Below are 15,358 nucleotides of genomic sequence, written 5' to 3' on the forward strand. Positions count from 1 at the left end.
GTTGATTTGTGGCACCCTGCCATGCCTGGAGCATGGATGCTTCTCCTTCCATCACTGTTAAGACTTCTATTAACAGAGGCACTGCTAAGACTCCTATTAACAGAGGTTTTGTGATGAAAAAGGAATAGCCAGGGAAATGGGGGGGAGAAGCCAAGAACTTCATTATGAAATGTTTGTGACGTCTGTCACAGTTCTTCCCTTGATCTTTTTGATCCAGAGAAACTGAATGCTGTGTTGTTGTTGGATTTTACATATACAAATGCAAGTCTGGTATGTCATAAAAACTTAGCACAAACTCAGTGCAGTCAATGGGCAAAATAACAAAATGTAACTGCAAATAGAGTCTTTGATCAATGTGATCAAACAACAACTGTAAGGATCTTGAGTGGAATTGTCCCTTTCTTCTTTTTTTTCTCAATTACAATCCTAACATAGTATGTCTGTTAGCAAAGGGATTTACGAGGCTTCTTTAAAATATATATATATTTTGCACTTTGAAACACCTGCAGACACTCCTCATTTAGTGCAACTAAGTCTGCAGTAGGGCAAACTTTGAATGAAAAATAGGAGAGATGAAATTAAAGGGAAGTTCCCTTAACTCCTTGGTACTTTCCTCACAGCTATAGTGTATATAGACTATATACATCCTGCACTGGCACTTCAGAGATCACACGAATCACAGAATGGCTGAGGTGGGAAGGGACCTCTGGAGGCCACCTGGTCCCAGCAGGGCCACCCAGAGCAAGGTGCCCAGGCCTGTGTCCAGGTAATTTTTGGAGATCCCCCAGGAGGAGGCCCCACAGCCTCTGGGCAGCCTGTGCCAGTGCTCAGCCACCCGCATGGCACAGAAGTGCTGCCTGGTGCTGAGGGGAACCTCCTGTGCTCCAGTTTGTGCCCACTGCCTCCTGGCCTGGCACTGGGCACCACTGACAAGAGCCTGGCTCCATTCAGTGGTGCCCAGTCACAGGATGTACGTACTCTGGAGAGCTCACTGAACAGAAAATGTGATAGCTGTGACTTCTTTCCCTTCACACCCTATTTCTGCACGCTACTATTGGCAATCAAAAAGCTCCATTTTGACCACTGCCCAAAGTTTAAGTGCTGTAGCACATTCCAGAGTTTTCTGATTGCAGTACACTCTGTCTGCTTTGAGATGTATTTTGCATGGCTAGCGAAGGGCTGACACAAATTTTTTACCATACTCCTGAGGGAAGATCACCATTTTCAGTCTGAATGGGCAAATATGTTTACGAGTTCAGCTTTGTGCATTTATTTTCAGCTATAGATTAAATACAAAATTAATTTTACAGCCCACATGCAGGCATAACTGTTTTTAACATCTGAAATGCTAATTAAATAAACATTTACAGAAGTCAAGACCCTGCCCTTTATTTTTCCTTCACCAGCTAGTTCACTGTTGTTCTAACAGATCCCCAGGAATCAATAAACAACAGGTCCATCAAAGACAGCTGAAAACTCAACTAGTTAATTAACATCAGACAATTGAGTGTGCTTTTCAGTGGAGTTATTGTAGCAAGTATTTAGGGATCTACAACTTGAAAAAGGTTGAAAACTATTGCCTCAGTTCAACAACCACAGCTGTCGTACCTGAAGCAGAAATTAATTCATGGAAATCCTGTTGCCTATGTTATGTAGGAGGTCATACTACACAACCATATCAGTCCCTTCTGACCTTAAAATCTATGAATATAAAGTTTAAAATCCACTAAGGTCTTGTCACATTTATTTTATATGATGCTCCCGTACTTTTGTTCATTCCTTGGGGATTTACCCCTATTTTATCTTGCTCTGTGTAGTACAAAGCTTTGAAATTCTGCAATCGCTACAGTATGCTGGCCCCAAAGGTTCAAATTCCTGACATAAATACTTTTATAGCAACTCCCCTGGGCTGCTTTTATGGCCAGTATGGGGTTTCACATTGTAGCACTAGCAGAGTTTTTCCAAAGCTACTCTTTCTTTGATGATTGCACAAATTCCATGGGCACTGCAAGAAACACTGGTTATTAATGTTTATTTAATATGCATAATTTCAGTTCATTTACTTCCCCCATCTCAATCTACTTCGTAAAAACTTCATGTTTTGCCACTCAGCCAATTAAAGTAAAATGTTCTATGGAAAATGTAGCTCTGAATTCCATGAGTTGTATTGATACTACCAAGACTGGATTAATTTCCTGCATCTCGTGGGAAAAGACAATCAGCTCCTCTAATGTGCATTTTACTCCACTGAAAATGCCTGTAACTGAGCATCCAATAACATCCAGTCCAAATTCTGTTAACTCCAGTGAGCAATTCCTGTCACATTAATCAGAAATCTGGAAATCTACTTGTGAAAAAGCCAGCAGGGAGACTGTTACCTTAGCAGGAACAATCCTGGTTACTGGTACAAAACTGGAAGGCAGCCATATAATTATTTTCCATGCATCAACCCCTGACATTGCCTATGCCTTGCAAACAGAACTTCTCCAATCTAGTTTCAAAAGTATTGCATACTGTTACCTGCCTGAAATTATGCAATACACAAGGCTCTGCCCACACATTTTTATTAGTACAAATAAAGGCTGCATATTGGACAGGCCTCCTCAGAAAAAGGTATTTAAAAGCCATTATATGGAATGGTGTAACAGTACAACTCTGCTATTTCCAAAACACCTTTTTTCAGTTATTTCAAAAAGACATGCATCAAATGTGATTTGCATGATGCATTTATTAAGGTTAACAGATTACAAGACTTCCAGGTAAGTGTCTGGATCCAGGTTTTCAGAATACCTGATACTCATACTAGCACACATGCTGTTGCTTAATGCCTTTGGATTGAATATGGTCCCTTAAAAATAATCCTATAGCAAACTAACATATTTTTTGCTTGTTTTGTTGTTTTTTGTTTGTTTTGTTTTTCATTTTTTCTTAAAAATGCTGTAGTTTGCAAAACAAAATACACTGAAAAAATAGGGACAATGATTTTTAAAGTGCTGTACACTTGTTATCATTGAATCCATCACTGCACATATTAGCACAGCTAAGGCAACATGGTCATTTTGGTCCCTTGTTTTATTCTTTGTGGGGTCTGAAAACATTACAGATCTTGAAGACTTACAAACACATAGCATTGCTATAGATGCTACTCCCTCACAGGAGCAGCAACAGCCTTGGAGACATATTGCTGAGATCCTGCTTTCCACCAAAGGCAAGGGAGGGCTGTTGTAAGGCCATAACCACCTGCGCAACTTTGAAAGGACAGTGTTCACCTGTGGTGAATTTCTCCTGATGCAAGATTATGTCTTCTATATTGGCAGTGGCTGCAAAGCCATTACAGACAGCACAGAACACAAAGATACACACCTAAGTACACTTTACAAGCTACACATCTCCCATAGCCTCACACGAAGACCAAAACTTGGGAACTGTTCAGGGTCCTTGTCCTCCACTTTGGATGTACAAATAGGTACCACTAGCTGAAGAATGACTCCAGTCTTTTGAACATCTGAGAGTGTGTTCTCAGCCAATTCACACTACAAACTTTTATGTCAACCCATGTGAATTTAGGCAAACATTTTGTTCCTTTCTGACTCATATGTTTGTGTCTCATCGTAGCTCAAGGCCATCCTGAGGGTGCATCTACATCGACATCCTCAGCATGCCCAGAGCATGTGCAGACAGGTGCAAAGTGGCACAGTCTGCACTGAGAGTGATCCTGCAACAGCGCTGTGGTACTTAGTCCTCAGTCAGACAAAATGCACAGGCAGTTCATATGCTCACTGCAAACTCGTGTTCCTTTTTGGGAAGACTGTTAAGAATTTTGCAACAAAAGAATGAGTTACAGAATTTTATCTGAAACAATCTATTCATCCTCTTCTATATTTGTAGATCAAAAGCACGTAAGTGCAGGGAGACTGTTTTAGTGATGTATTTATTAGTTTGAGTCAGTTATGCCTGAAAATGCTGAGTACAAAACATAGTATTTTGCAGGGACAGATTTATGCCACTTTATCAATACCAAATATGCTCATTAATTCCTTATTTGAATAAGTTACTAAATTAATAATGATCACATACATAGTAGAGTTTTATTTTTATGGAAGAAGCGGCACATTAAAGCACAATATTATTTTTGTAAATTCAAAACCCCTGCAGGTTAAACTCACATTCATTTTGAGCATACTATTTAATGGCTGTGAAATCAAAACAGTGCTGCTTCTGAAACTACTTTTTAATCTAGCTTTTAGGGACTTAGAATAATGATTAAGATATTAACCATGCCTTACAGAGGTAACAAAAGCAATCATGCAGTGCTTAAAAGTAACATCCTAAAGACATTTTCCCAAACTTAGCTAAAATTGATTATCAGAACCATATTCATTTGTCTTAACAGTATGGAAGATTATAACATGATCAATCATATTATGAACTGGATAAGTATTAATGACACAAATTAATACACATTATTATGCAGTAAGAAATAGTTCTACTTACACTCCCTATTGATCATAAACATTGCTTTTGAATTTTCAGTTAATACTGTCTGTATAGCTTCCAAAGAGTTGACAAGCAGAAAATGTAGACACATAATAAAATGCTTCATAACAAAAACACAGAAACCATGTTTAGAATTAAATATTCCAAAAATTCCAAATACTTCATTAGGTACTCACTTTGGAAATACTGTCCATGTCTCCTGAGCCTTAAATTAAAATAGATAATTATTCAATTAGTTTTGAGCTGAAATTAATTGAAGAGCTTTTTTTCCACACTAAATATATAATGTGACAGCAGTATGTTAGAACATAACAGTGCATTATCTCCTTTCCTTCCCAATGACTCTCTTTGTAAAAGATTACAGTAGGTACAGAATAATGTTAGTCCTGTGTACACACCTCATGTAAAAAGGAAGAAAAGAATGAAGGACATATTTCTGATTTGTGTTGGTTATTTGAATGGCATCCTACTAGGGTGAGACAGCCTGGCACAACTCAAAAAAGAGCATGTTGAATCTCCCTGTCCTCTTACCCAGGGCAGGGTACAAATAGTGAAATTAATTTGGGGTACATACTCCTATAGGAAATGTTGCTGAAGACTAAGGGAAAAAATATGGATGACTAGTAGAGGTTAATGTTCCTGAAAAAAAAAGAAAAAAAAAAACAAAGAAAAAAAAAAAGACCATTATTTTACTGAACTTCAGCTATTCAGAACTCCCTTCTAGTCAGTGATCTAGTGGAATATCTTTTAGCATTAGCTGGGAGGGTTTCATGAATATCTTTGTTCCCAGAGCAGAAACCTACTGGTTTCTGAAACTGGATGAAATGACACTAACTTCTAATTATAAACACTGATGATACTATCTTTTAGAATCAGATGATCTTGAGGGCTGGAATAACAGAAACCAAATAAATTTAAATACAATGAAGGCAAGAGTATTGAAAATATAGATATATATATATATTTCACATGCTGTAACTCTCACTTGGGTACAGCCAAGAATAAGGGAAATATTTTACGAGAGATGTATCACTACAGGCATTTTTAGCAGCAACAGACAGTAAACAATTCTGACCACCTATTTTCAAGAAAGACATTCAAACTAGAAGAGCATCAGAGAAAAACAAAAGGAAGAGACTGAAATGGCTCACTACATGTAGACACAAAAAATAAGGATTGATAAGGATTACGATGTCTCTCTATAAATGCAACATATTCATAAATGTTAGGGAGAGGAAGAGCTATTTGTCAAAGCCAAAAGAAAATATTTTGATGGAAATCAGCAAAAGTTTGCTTTCTAACAATGAGAGCTATGTACAGACATCCAGTAGAACAGTTGTGGTGAAAGAAATTGAAGTTCGACATGAAGCTCATCCAATGGATACCGTTGACTGTGAGACAAAGCTGCCTACTGCTGCACAGAAACAAAAGCAGAAGATCTTTCCCAGCCCTCCTCTCTGAGATGAACTGTTTCATTTCAGATATGAAATTAACCTTGGGAAGAAGGCATAGATAAGTTGACTAAATACGTCATCATTTTCACTGGAGAAAGTAACTAAGTGAATGCTAGGAACACACAAAATCCTTCCGTAACTGTTTCAATTTTAATTTTTCTTTTAGCTAAGAAATAATTCTCAGGGTATGGAAAGTGACAGAAAAAGATGTGATTACCTTTTACACAGATTCTCATTTATTTGAACATAATGCGCATCATTATCAATTAAAGCAACAATCCGTTTTAGGATTGTAACATGTAAAGAAAGGATGTAAAATCACAAGGTGTCCTTATGCAAAGTAATCTAGGAATTCCAGGGACCTGCCTTCCAATCAAAACAAAAAAGAAAAAATGGAAAAATGGAAAAAAAGAAAGAGAGCTCTATTAGGAGTTAGATGTATACTGCTGAATTTTAATCATTCAGAATATATCTGCTAAATGAGTTTCGATAATATAGTTTATCTTGTTATACACTTCTTGAATTTCTCCCTTCGCTTCACTTGTTTATATTTCTGTCTCAAAATCTTCAACTTTGGGGCTATGAATGACAGATCTTCATCCACCATGGTAGTATGGAATTAAATGTTATTAACTGCAGTATGGAGTTGAGGTTGGTCTGTGTCCATGCTGGGAAGATGATAGATATTTTCTTCAGGGACAGAAGCAAAGGGAACAGTAGCAGCTTGGCTTCTGCCCGCCTAATATATTTTAGCTTGGTGGTATTTTTTCCCCATAAGGGAAAATGCTGTTCAGCAAAACGTTGCTGGTGCCCTGTGTGGGCATCAGGACAGCTCCCAGGTGTAAAAGAGAACCTTGCTGGTACGTAACAGGTATAGAAGAGGAAAGAGATCCAAAGAAAGTCCTCCCTCTGCTGTTGCCTGTATCATCAACACTGCTTTGTGCAGACAGAAGTGAAAAGTAAGACACGCAAATGCATTCAGCTACTGCCCTAGTGTTACAGTATGAGCAGAAATAAATACCTTGTCTTTATTTATCTTGTGGGTATGGGGGAGTAAGGCAGAAATGCATTTTATTTACCTTTGCCCTCTTTCTTAAATCCCTTTCAAGAGTCGATCATCCTTCCAGCAAAGAGCAAAGGCAGAAGACTTTGCCAGGACAGTCAACAGATAAAGCAATGGAAATTTGTAGAGTTGTGCAAGGCTTCTCCCTTAGACATGCGTCCTTCAAAAATCATAGTCTCAACAGTCAAACAGTAACCTGCTTCTCCTGCCTCTACATGGTCTTTGCACCTTTCTGAAGCTTGTTGTGGGGATGGAATAATAATACTAATATTTAACAGACAGAAGGATAATTATATAGACAAACGAGGATATCCAAATGTTGGAATAAAAACAGCTTAACAAATACATCAATATACATAATAACTTACTTCCATGTAATTGATAAGAACTTGCACCAGCATGTCACAGTAACACCTTCTTAAGTTTTTGAAAGAGGAGGAGAGGTAAGTAAAAATGGGTCTTAAGCCATCATCAGGGTGGCTTTAATAACAGGATTAAAACTATATCTGTTATATAAATAAAACACAGTATTTTTCCTCCAGAGGTGTGTTATGTATGCCAATTCAAATGCATTAAAAGTATCTTAATACTTCTTACTGATATATATACAATTTTTGTTTTTAAAATTTTTTGTTGGTGGTGGTGGTTTTGCTTGTTTTTTACATCCAGTCTTCCACATCACTCAGAGAACATAGAAAATAGCACTGGTCATTGAAAATTCACAATGCTTGTAATATTACTGTTATTACCTAATGATCCATTCATATGATGTGAATCCATTCCACCCAGTCCACTCATAGGTCCATCTGACCCTGGCCCCATTGGAAACTATAAAAGGATCAGACGTTAAAAACTGGTATTACTGTACAAATTTTTGTAGGTAATCTAATAAAAAGAAAAGATTCCCCAGGAAAAAAAAAAAATAGTAAAGGAAAAGTGCACAGTTCCAGCTCTGAATGTGAAAGTCAAGTAAAAGTCATTTGTGAAGACTGCAAAAGCGTCATTGCTTTTGTTCACTTTTTCTGATTGCTGCCTTCCTGATTTTTTGAGAATTCCATCTCTGTAGGCTGGCATAAAATTTACAGATAATTTATATTTTATTTCAGTTCTTTGTGTATGATTTTCAAACCTGCTAGTGCTGATCTAGCTCTGTTCCCACTGAAGTTACACTGAGGTTTACTATTTTCTTCAACAAGTAGGTGATTAATTAACAGCTTTCAAATTTCACCCTATCTACGCTGACAGTCAGACTACTCTCTGTTTTCTTTGCAATATGAGCCATTTCTGTCCAATCTCAGGTATTAACCTTAAATTTAGTTTTTCAAAATCTAAAAGGCATTAACATTATAAATATTTTTTAAAAATCACTGAATCTAGAAATACGTATCTGGTTTTTGAAGTTTTACTGGCCTTTGCTTTTCATAAGGCCCACAATATAAACTATAATTAAGTGAAGGATGGTTGTAATCAGAAAATACAATAAAATTGAAGTCTGATCTCATAGACAGAGATCAGAAAAGAAACAAGTTCTACCTAAGAAAACAGATTTTTGTCAGTAATAGAACTGCTAAAGTTGAGCCTAAAACAAATTTATTTCTTCTTAAAGATAATAATTTTATCCTTTTTTACAGAATCGCAGGATAGCATAATGTTGGGTCACTTTAAACATTTCTGTTGGGGTGGAGACTTTTTTATTATGAAAGTTTTAATCCTGCAGAAACTAATGCTTAGTGGCATCTCCTAGGATGATGACATCACAAATAATTCTATTGCACAGCAATGTGACAAACTAAGTCATCCCCCACATCCACATGCAAAAGTTTTTAAGATCTTTTTTGTATAGAAAAAGTGCCCCCATTCATTATTCTGTATGCATTCGCATGATTGATTTGAGAAACATTAAACTGGACACGGTGGGAGGAAACAGCTAAAATGTCATCCATAAAAATGGAAAACTTAGTATTAAACATAGGTGATGGAAACGTAGTGGTTTGGATAAAACAAGGCTATGTAATTCAAAAAGTATGTAACTTGATTCATATTTACATTAGGTCTGTTGGGTCCAGGTGGTACTGCATTCATTAAAGTGTACATGTTGTCTCCAGAGTTGGTTGAATCTGTAATAAGAGATTATTTTAAGTGCTAATATATATCTTTCAATAAAGCTACTCACCTAAGACAGTTCTTGCCATTCTATTCATATTATTTCTATGCCTGAATCACTGATACACAGTGGCAATATAAAGGAAGACTCCATTCTTTTTCTATCTATTTCTACCACACAACACAGCTATGAAAAGAAATAATTGCAGTGGTCCCTGAGTGACTATTTCTAGACTCTAGCTCTATGTATGAATGTTAAAAGGTTTATAAATCATGAAGTATCTGTAACTATTTAATTTCATAAACCCTTTTTCCTGGAGTTCCAAATTATTTCACTTGTCTTCAGTATTCTCTATAAGATAAAACAGGAGCTTCTTGCTTATCAATACTTTCTGTAATTTGTTTTCCATCTGTAATAAATGATAAATAGCTTCTCATTATACAGACTTCAAGTTAGTATAGCAAATAGAACTTTTTATTCTCATCCATGTCAGTCTGTTGGATTTTGGACATATCTAGAGCATTGTGCACGCTGAGTATATATCTAGGCACACTCAGTAAAGCATTATGCAAAGATCCTCACTTAGAACAGCTTTGTCTGATGTAACTTCATGGTACAGTGTGGTGCAACGCTTCAAAATAAACCTGAGTCCAAAAACAATAAAACCCTGCTGGCACAGTGTAGTGCCTAAGCTATTAATTCTGCCAAGAGTTCCACTGGGCACTGCTGTTGACACAGCTATATTGCCTCTCAGTCCTTGTCCTCCAGTCACTGTACATGTGCTTTCAGGAGCAGCATCTCCAGAGTGAAAAGCAAGGTGTAGTGAACAAGACATGCAGAAGTTGTCTGGCTGAAATTAAGAAACCAGTAACTGAGAACTACTAGTAGATACAAATTTTTTATTCTCATCTCCAACTTATCTGCTAATACACACAATCCCAAAGTCCTTCATCAAATTTCTAAGAAAGAGAAGGGAAAATGCAGCAGATAGTAGACAAAACCTTTGTCTAGTAGCAAAAACCTTTCTGGAGTGAACTTGACAAGAGTTGGGCCATGGAATCAAAAAGCTTACTAAGAGGAGAATGACCTAAGAAAAGTTTAAATACATCCCTAAGCAGACAGCATAACTTAAAAATATACTGGTAATGCTGGAAAATCAGTACGTCCACTGCATGTGCAAAAAGAATAAAGAATAACTAAGTACTCTACTCTGTACCTAGTTCCTCCAAAAGACCATTCCATCTCTTTGAACCAGAGTTTTGAACTCAAGCACATACAAAAGTCAATGCTGAGCTGTAAATCTTTTTCCAAGACAAGGTGATGGTAGACTTCTCAGTCTGAAGTAGTGGAAGCAAGAAAGCCTGTATCTGACTGAAATGTGTTGGAACTGGGAACGGGGTCTGACCTCGTGCAAGAATAAGTTTGTACACATGTAGTTCAAATCAAGTCTTTGACTATTCTTAACCTTTCCGATGCAGCTTTTTAGGTATTAATCAACCTTTGTGAGTAAATAATTCTATTACGTACAGCCCACAACGTATCACTATGACATTAAATATACTGTTTGAAGAAGAGGGGAAACTCAAGCTTTTAACCTAAAGTTATCAAAGTACCGTAACAAGTTAGCACATAACAAGTTATTTTAATGTTCGGTGAGGTAGACAGCAAGTTCTTCAACCACCTGATCCTTCTGAAACATACATTTCTGCCTCTCTCCATGCTGTGCTGTCTCATGTAGAAATACACATGGGGTGGCTGGGCCATGGGGACGCTTGGAACTGTTTTTTCTCAGAGGCAAGTCAGTACCTTTACAAAATTCTCAGGTAGCCAGTTCCCAAGTGTTTCCATACTTTGGAAAACAGAGTCTTAAAACATCTTGGAATTTCCTTAACTGAAAATAGGAACAATTCCTCAACAGAAGCTTTATCTGAAATGAACTTGGGCAGCCTAACAGGTGCTATAACTGCAGGACTGACCATATTCTAATGCGTGGGCTGTCTTTAAGTTTTATGTTAAATGAAATTCTAACTTTTAAATACTAGTTTGCACTAACTATCTTTTTCACTAATTATATGAACAAGGAAGCCCTATTCTTTATCTCGGGTTGCATTTTAAAGCCCTGGGATTGTAGTTAATGAAAGTATTATACTGGTGCAAGAAGTTTTCATGGCAAATAAGAAAATTCCCTATCCTCTTGTGCTGCAGAGGACAGCAAGAACATGTCAGACTTAAGGACTGAGGATGCTACAACATCACTGAGGTGAATAGGTCCCTCTTGAAAGTGAGTTGCAAAGACAGATTTTGGGTAAAAGTAGTCTGAGTAGCTCCTGAATACTGTATTACACGAGACATATTTGTTTCATCTTGGCAGGCTTCTGGTATCATCCATGGGGGAGGACAGCATCTTCCACATCTTGCAGTTCTTCTTTCATAACAGAATCTTTGCAGAACATCAGTGGAGTGAAATACATACATCTAGCTAACTATCTTTAAGCCTTGAGAAGCTAGCTGGCTGCCCTGAGTCTTCCCATCCTCTTTGGTTCTTCAAACCTTAGTCATAATGTGGACAATCTTTTGTGACCAGGTAGTCAGAATTGCAAGATACAAGCCATTTACCTTGGGGAAACAGTGGGACAGTGAAGTTCTGGGAACAGATCACTGCTAGGACACAACAGTAGCTCCTCTGGGACCTTACTCCTTCACTGCAGGACAGAGAAGGGCAATCTGTCCAGCGTGACCCTGCTGTCAGTCAGCTGAAACAGCCATGGGATGTAGCCATGCCTTTGAGTCACACATTGCCCAAGAACCACATTTGGTCAGGTCTATCCCACAGGATGCTGTGTGGGTTTTTCACCAGATTCAGAAATCTGCTGATTTCCAACCTGGCAGGATCATTCCAAAGAACATCAGCAAAATCTTTGTGTGCTTAAAAGATTGTGTCTTTTGTCTTTTTTTTTTTTTTTTTTTCCCTTGCTACTGCTGGAATCATGCAATAAAAGATCGCTCAAAAGTCAGAGAAATTAATTGATTTGAATTGTATGGATACAATGATTTGTGTCTGCAACATATCAGGGATAGAAAAACAGTGAAAGAGCAGGAAAAAGCTGATACAGAACATACAAAGCTAATAATTTCTCATTAACTGATTCATTACGAAAATGTCTGAAATGTCATCAAAGTCTGAAAAAATAAGGTACTTCCTAAAATCTCTTCTAATTTTCCTTTATTATTTCTGAGAATATTTCACTACCTGCTGGACTAGGCATGATAGGTGTTCCTGGTGGCCCTCCACCACCTGGGGGACCCTAGAGAGTATAGAAAATGTCAGTTAGCATGAGACGAAAAAACACCACAGAAAATATGAACACTGTACAAATGAAAACAAGTTGTCATGAATGTCCTGAGTCACTCTGATAAAACATACACCTTTTCTGATAAATTAGCAAAACAACTCATAACAGATTAAGACAATGCAATTACTCAGCAAGTTCTGTCATAGACTTATGTATACCGATCTGAGAATATTCATTAGTCAATAAGTATGCATCATGCTGTAAGTCAGGCAAAAGAAATATTTGGGCTATGACTTGAGAGTATTATATTTAATAACCTTAACTGACTTTTGTTACCACTGTTTTTTAACCAGCATTTCTGTTTTGTTGTGCTTGGCACAATGGTAGCTGATGCTTGCTAAGCACAAAGTGAGGCGGTGTCTTATGGGAAGAGAAGAGGCCAGTCACTGTATGACAGGTTTTGCTTTCAGGCATACTTGGTATCTCCATATCCCAGACAATTTAATTCAGCTTGTATAATATTCTGCATTTTAGAAATAACATCCATATACACAATTCCTTCTCAAATTAATGACAAATGGATTTAAAAAAAAAAGTCAATATAATGCTGACTGTATAAATTTGGGTACAGTCATATGACTTGCCTAGACTGCTAAATCACAGATTAAAATAAAAAACAAAACAAAAAAACACAAAGGAGTATTATTTTCCTAGTTTCAGGCATTTCTGTGTTGCAAATCTGTTTATGCATAAACACTGTACACAGATGGCTCTGGTTGTTAAACAAGCTTATTAAGGTTCTTTAAAAACGTCTCCAGTATTTTTACTCTGAACATCAGAGCAAACAATTAGTTTAGTAAGAACAGAATCATAAGTTCTTGCTTTCTGTGTTTGCAGATCCACTAATACTTTTAAGTAACATGAAAAGCTACCAAATCAGGTTGATAAAAATATCTAGGCCAAAAAACATCAGTAAGTCAATAAATACAAACTCCCCCTCCTTTCCATAATAAAAAATACACAGATTGGTAACAACAGGTGATTATCTCCATTGCTACATGACTGTTATTATATTTTATCCCTTTTGTTGTATTTTAGATATCAGGCATACTGCTCCAAACAGTAGCAGATTTTTTTCTTTCAGCAGCACCGAAGATAAAGGTTTGGTTGTTTCAGTCTGCTTACAAGGACTTTACTGGTATTTGCTATAATTCACTAAGATATCTTGGAAGAATCCAGACAAGTTTTGGATTTAAAACAAAAGATGCTGTTTACTGTAAATAGTGATTTACTAAAAATAACATTTCTTACAAAACATGTAGCAATAATACACTCACATACACTATCTTCAGAAAATCAAAGTCTGTAATGTAGCAGCCCTCTGACTGATACCACTCCTCCCCAGATTCGTTCAAGCAAAATACTTAACACTTCAAAGGCAAGCATCTCTGTTTGCCAGTAAGCGATTAACTCACAGTTAATTGTAAATGAAACAGAAATATTTCACCCAGAAGCAGCAGCACATTCTTGCAGTCAGTCAACATATGTACACCTCTCTGCCCTTACATGTAACACCACCACTTACTAGTTCTTTATCTTGTGCTCTCCCATTTTTTGTGAACTAAGAAAGGTCACTGAGTATTTTTTATAAAGCGTGCTAGAATAAAAGCTTGCTCCACCATGAAATACACAGATCAACTTACAAAAATCAAGGCATAATCACAACAAAACTTCATACTTCCAGCAGTTACAAAGCTTTTTCCCTCCAAATTACAATTGAATCAGTAACAGCAGTGTTAGAACTGGGCTTGCCAAAAATGTCTGAAAGGTTTATTCAGCCATCAGAAAAAAAAATCCCCTGTTTCTTTTGTAGAGCTACAGATGCTGAATTTGAAGGGACCTTTAGATCAATTATCTGACTATCTGGCTAGCACAGTCTGTGACTCTTCATCCATGTACTTGTGCACTAAGCTCCCTAACTTGATTTTTTTAGGTTTATATGTATTTTTCAGCATGATATATAGAAATGTAGAAACCACTAACTGGTCATTTATTAGAAAACTTACTTTTCTTCACTATTACTATTAGCATCTAATTTAAAATTCGTGTTTACTCTAATTGTTTGTATATCTTTCCATTTTAGAAAGCCTACTTGTACCAAGTATTTCCTCCCTGTGAATGTATTTGTATATAATGAAATTATTTCTCAAAAAGCTGTCTGATAAAATAACCAGAATAAATGTCCAAAGCATGTAGCTCCACAACATGAACCCTTTTGCTAAAAAGATGCTTTAAGAGCTCTCCAGCCCATACCAGCCCCTAGATGCTGGGTCTTGCTCTTGAAAGCTCCTTCCCCCTGGTCTTGCTTATCTGGTTGTCTTCATGTGTTCCGTTTTCTAAAGCTCAGAGAGCCTCCCTGAAGCAAGGCCACTTCTCTCAGTGTGAGACAAGACATGCACAGTCCAAGCACTCATGCTGGCAAAGGACTTGGCCCACCTCAACTGCTCCAACACTGCCCTCTGCGAGAGGCAGCCTCAGCTCTGCTTGGAGCTCTACAGGTGAGTGAGTGCCCCTTAACCTGTTCTGGGCCAACCACACCGATTTTGCAAAGACCTTTTTTTTTTAAATGCTTACATCAACTTGCATCGTTTTGAATGAAGAGGGTCACTCATCCAAGGAACTTCAGTGGCAGATCTGAAGGAGTAGCAAACTTCAGAAGAGTGGGGACAAGGAATCAGGCATTGATTTTCTTTGATTTCAATGGGAAATTCTTTCCCATTGGAACCACTGGAGTCCGCAAAGCACATCTGCTCAGAGGCTCAGGATTTTTTCCAGTACTTCAGACTTTTTTGTGTCTCTCTCTTGCATTTTTGCATATATTTTAATTTTCCTTCAATGTTGCATATTAGATGTTTCAATGCATTCAGTGTTGCTGTAGTGGGTTTAC

At 37.2% G+C, this 15,358-nt stretch overlaps 1 protein-coding gene across 10 annotated transcripts in view; it reads right to left on the minus strand.

The window, feature by feature from the left end:
- The window catches only part of SSBP2 (single stranded DNA binding protein 2), a 190,277-nt gene that overhangs the window by 17,524 nt on the left and 157,395 nt on the right, over positions 1–15,358 (minus strand). For 7 of the 10 annotated variants that reach the window (XR_014319371.1, XR_014319372.1, XM_082783536.1 and 4 more), the window contains 4 exons: positions 12,369–12,423; positions 9,061–9,131; positions 7,764–7,842; positions 4,674–4,702 (listed from right to left, as the gene is read on the minus strand). The exons of 1 other annotated variant lie outside the window; for it this stretch is intronic. Coding sequence is in view for 7 of the 9 variants with exons in the window: in XM_082783536.1 (XP_082639662.1) it covers positions 4,674–4,702; positions 7,764–7,842; positions 9,061–9,131; positions 12,369–12,423 (234 nt within the window). In the remaining 2 variants the exon portion in view is untranslated. The remainder of the gene's footprint in view (positions 1–4,673; positions 4,703–7,763; positions 7,843–9,060; positions 9,132–12,368; positions 12,424–15,358) is intronic. 2 more of the 10 variants (XM_082783538.1, XM_082783539.1) reach the window with 1 other exon arrangement.

Source organism: Aythya marila (genome assembly GCF_965140915.1).
Source record: "Aythya marila genome assembly, chromosome: Z".
In the NCBI taxonomy this organism is placed as follows: Eukaryota; Metazoa; Chordata; class Aves; order Anseriformes; family Anatidae; genus Aythya; species Aythya marila.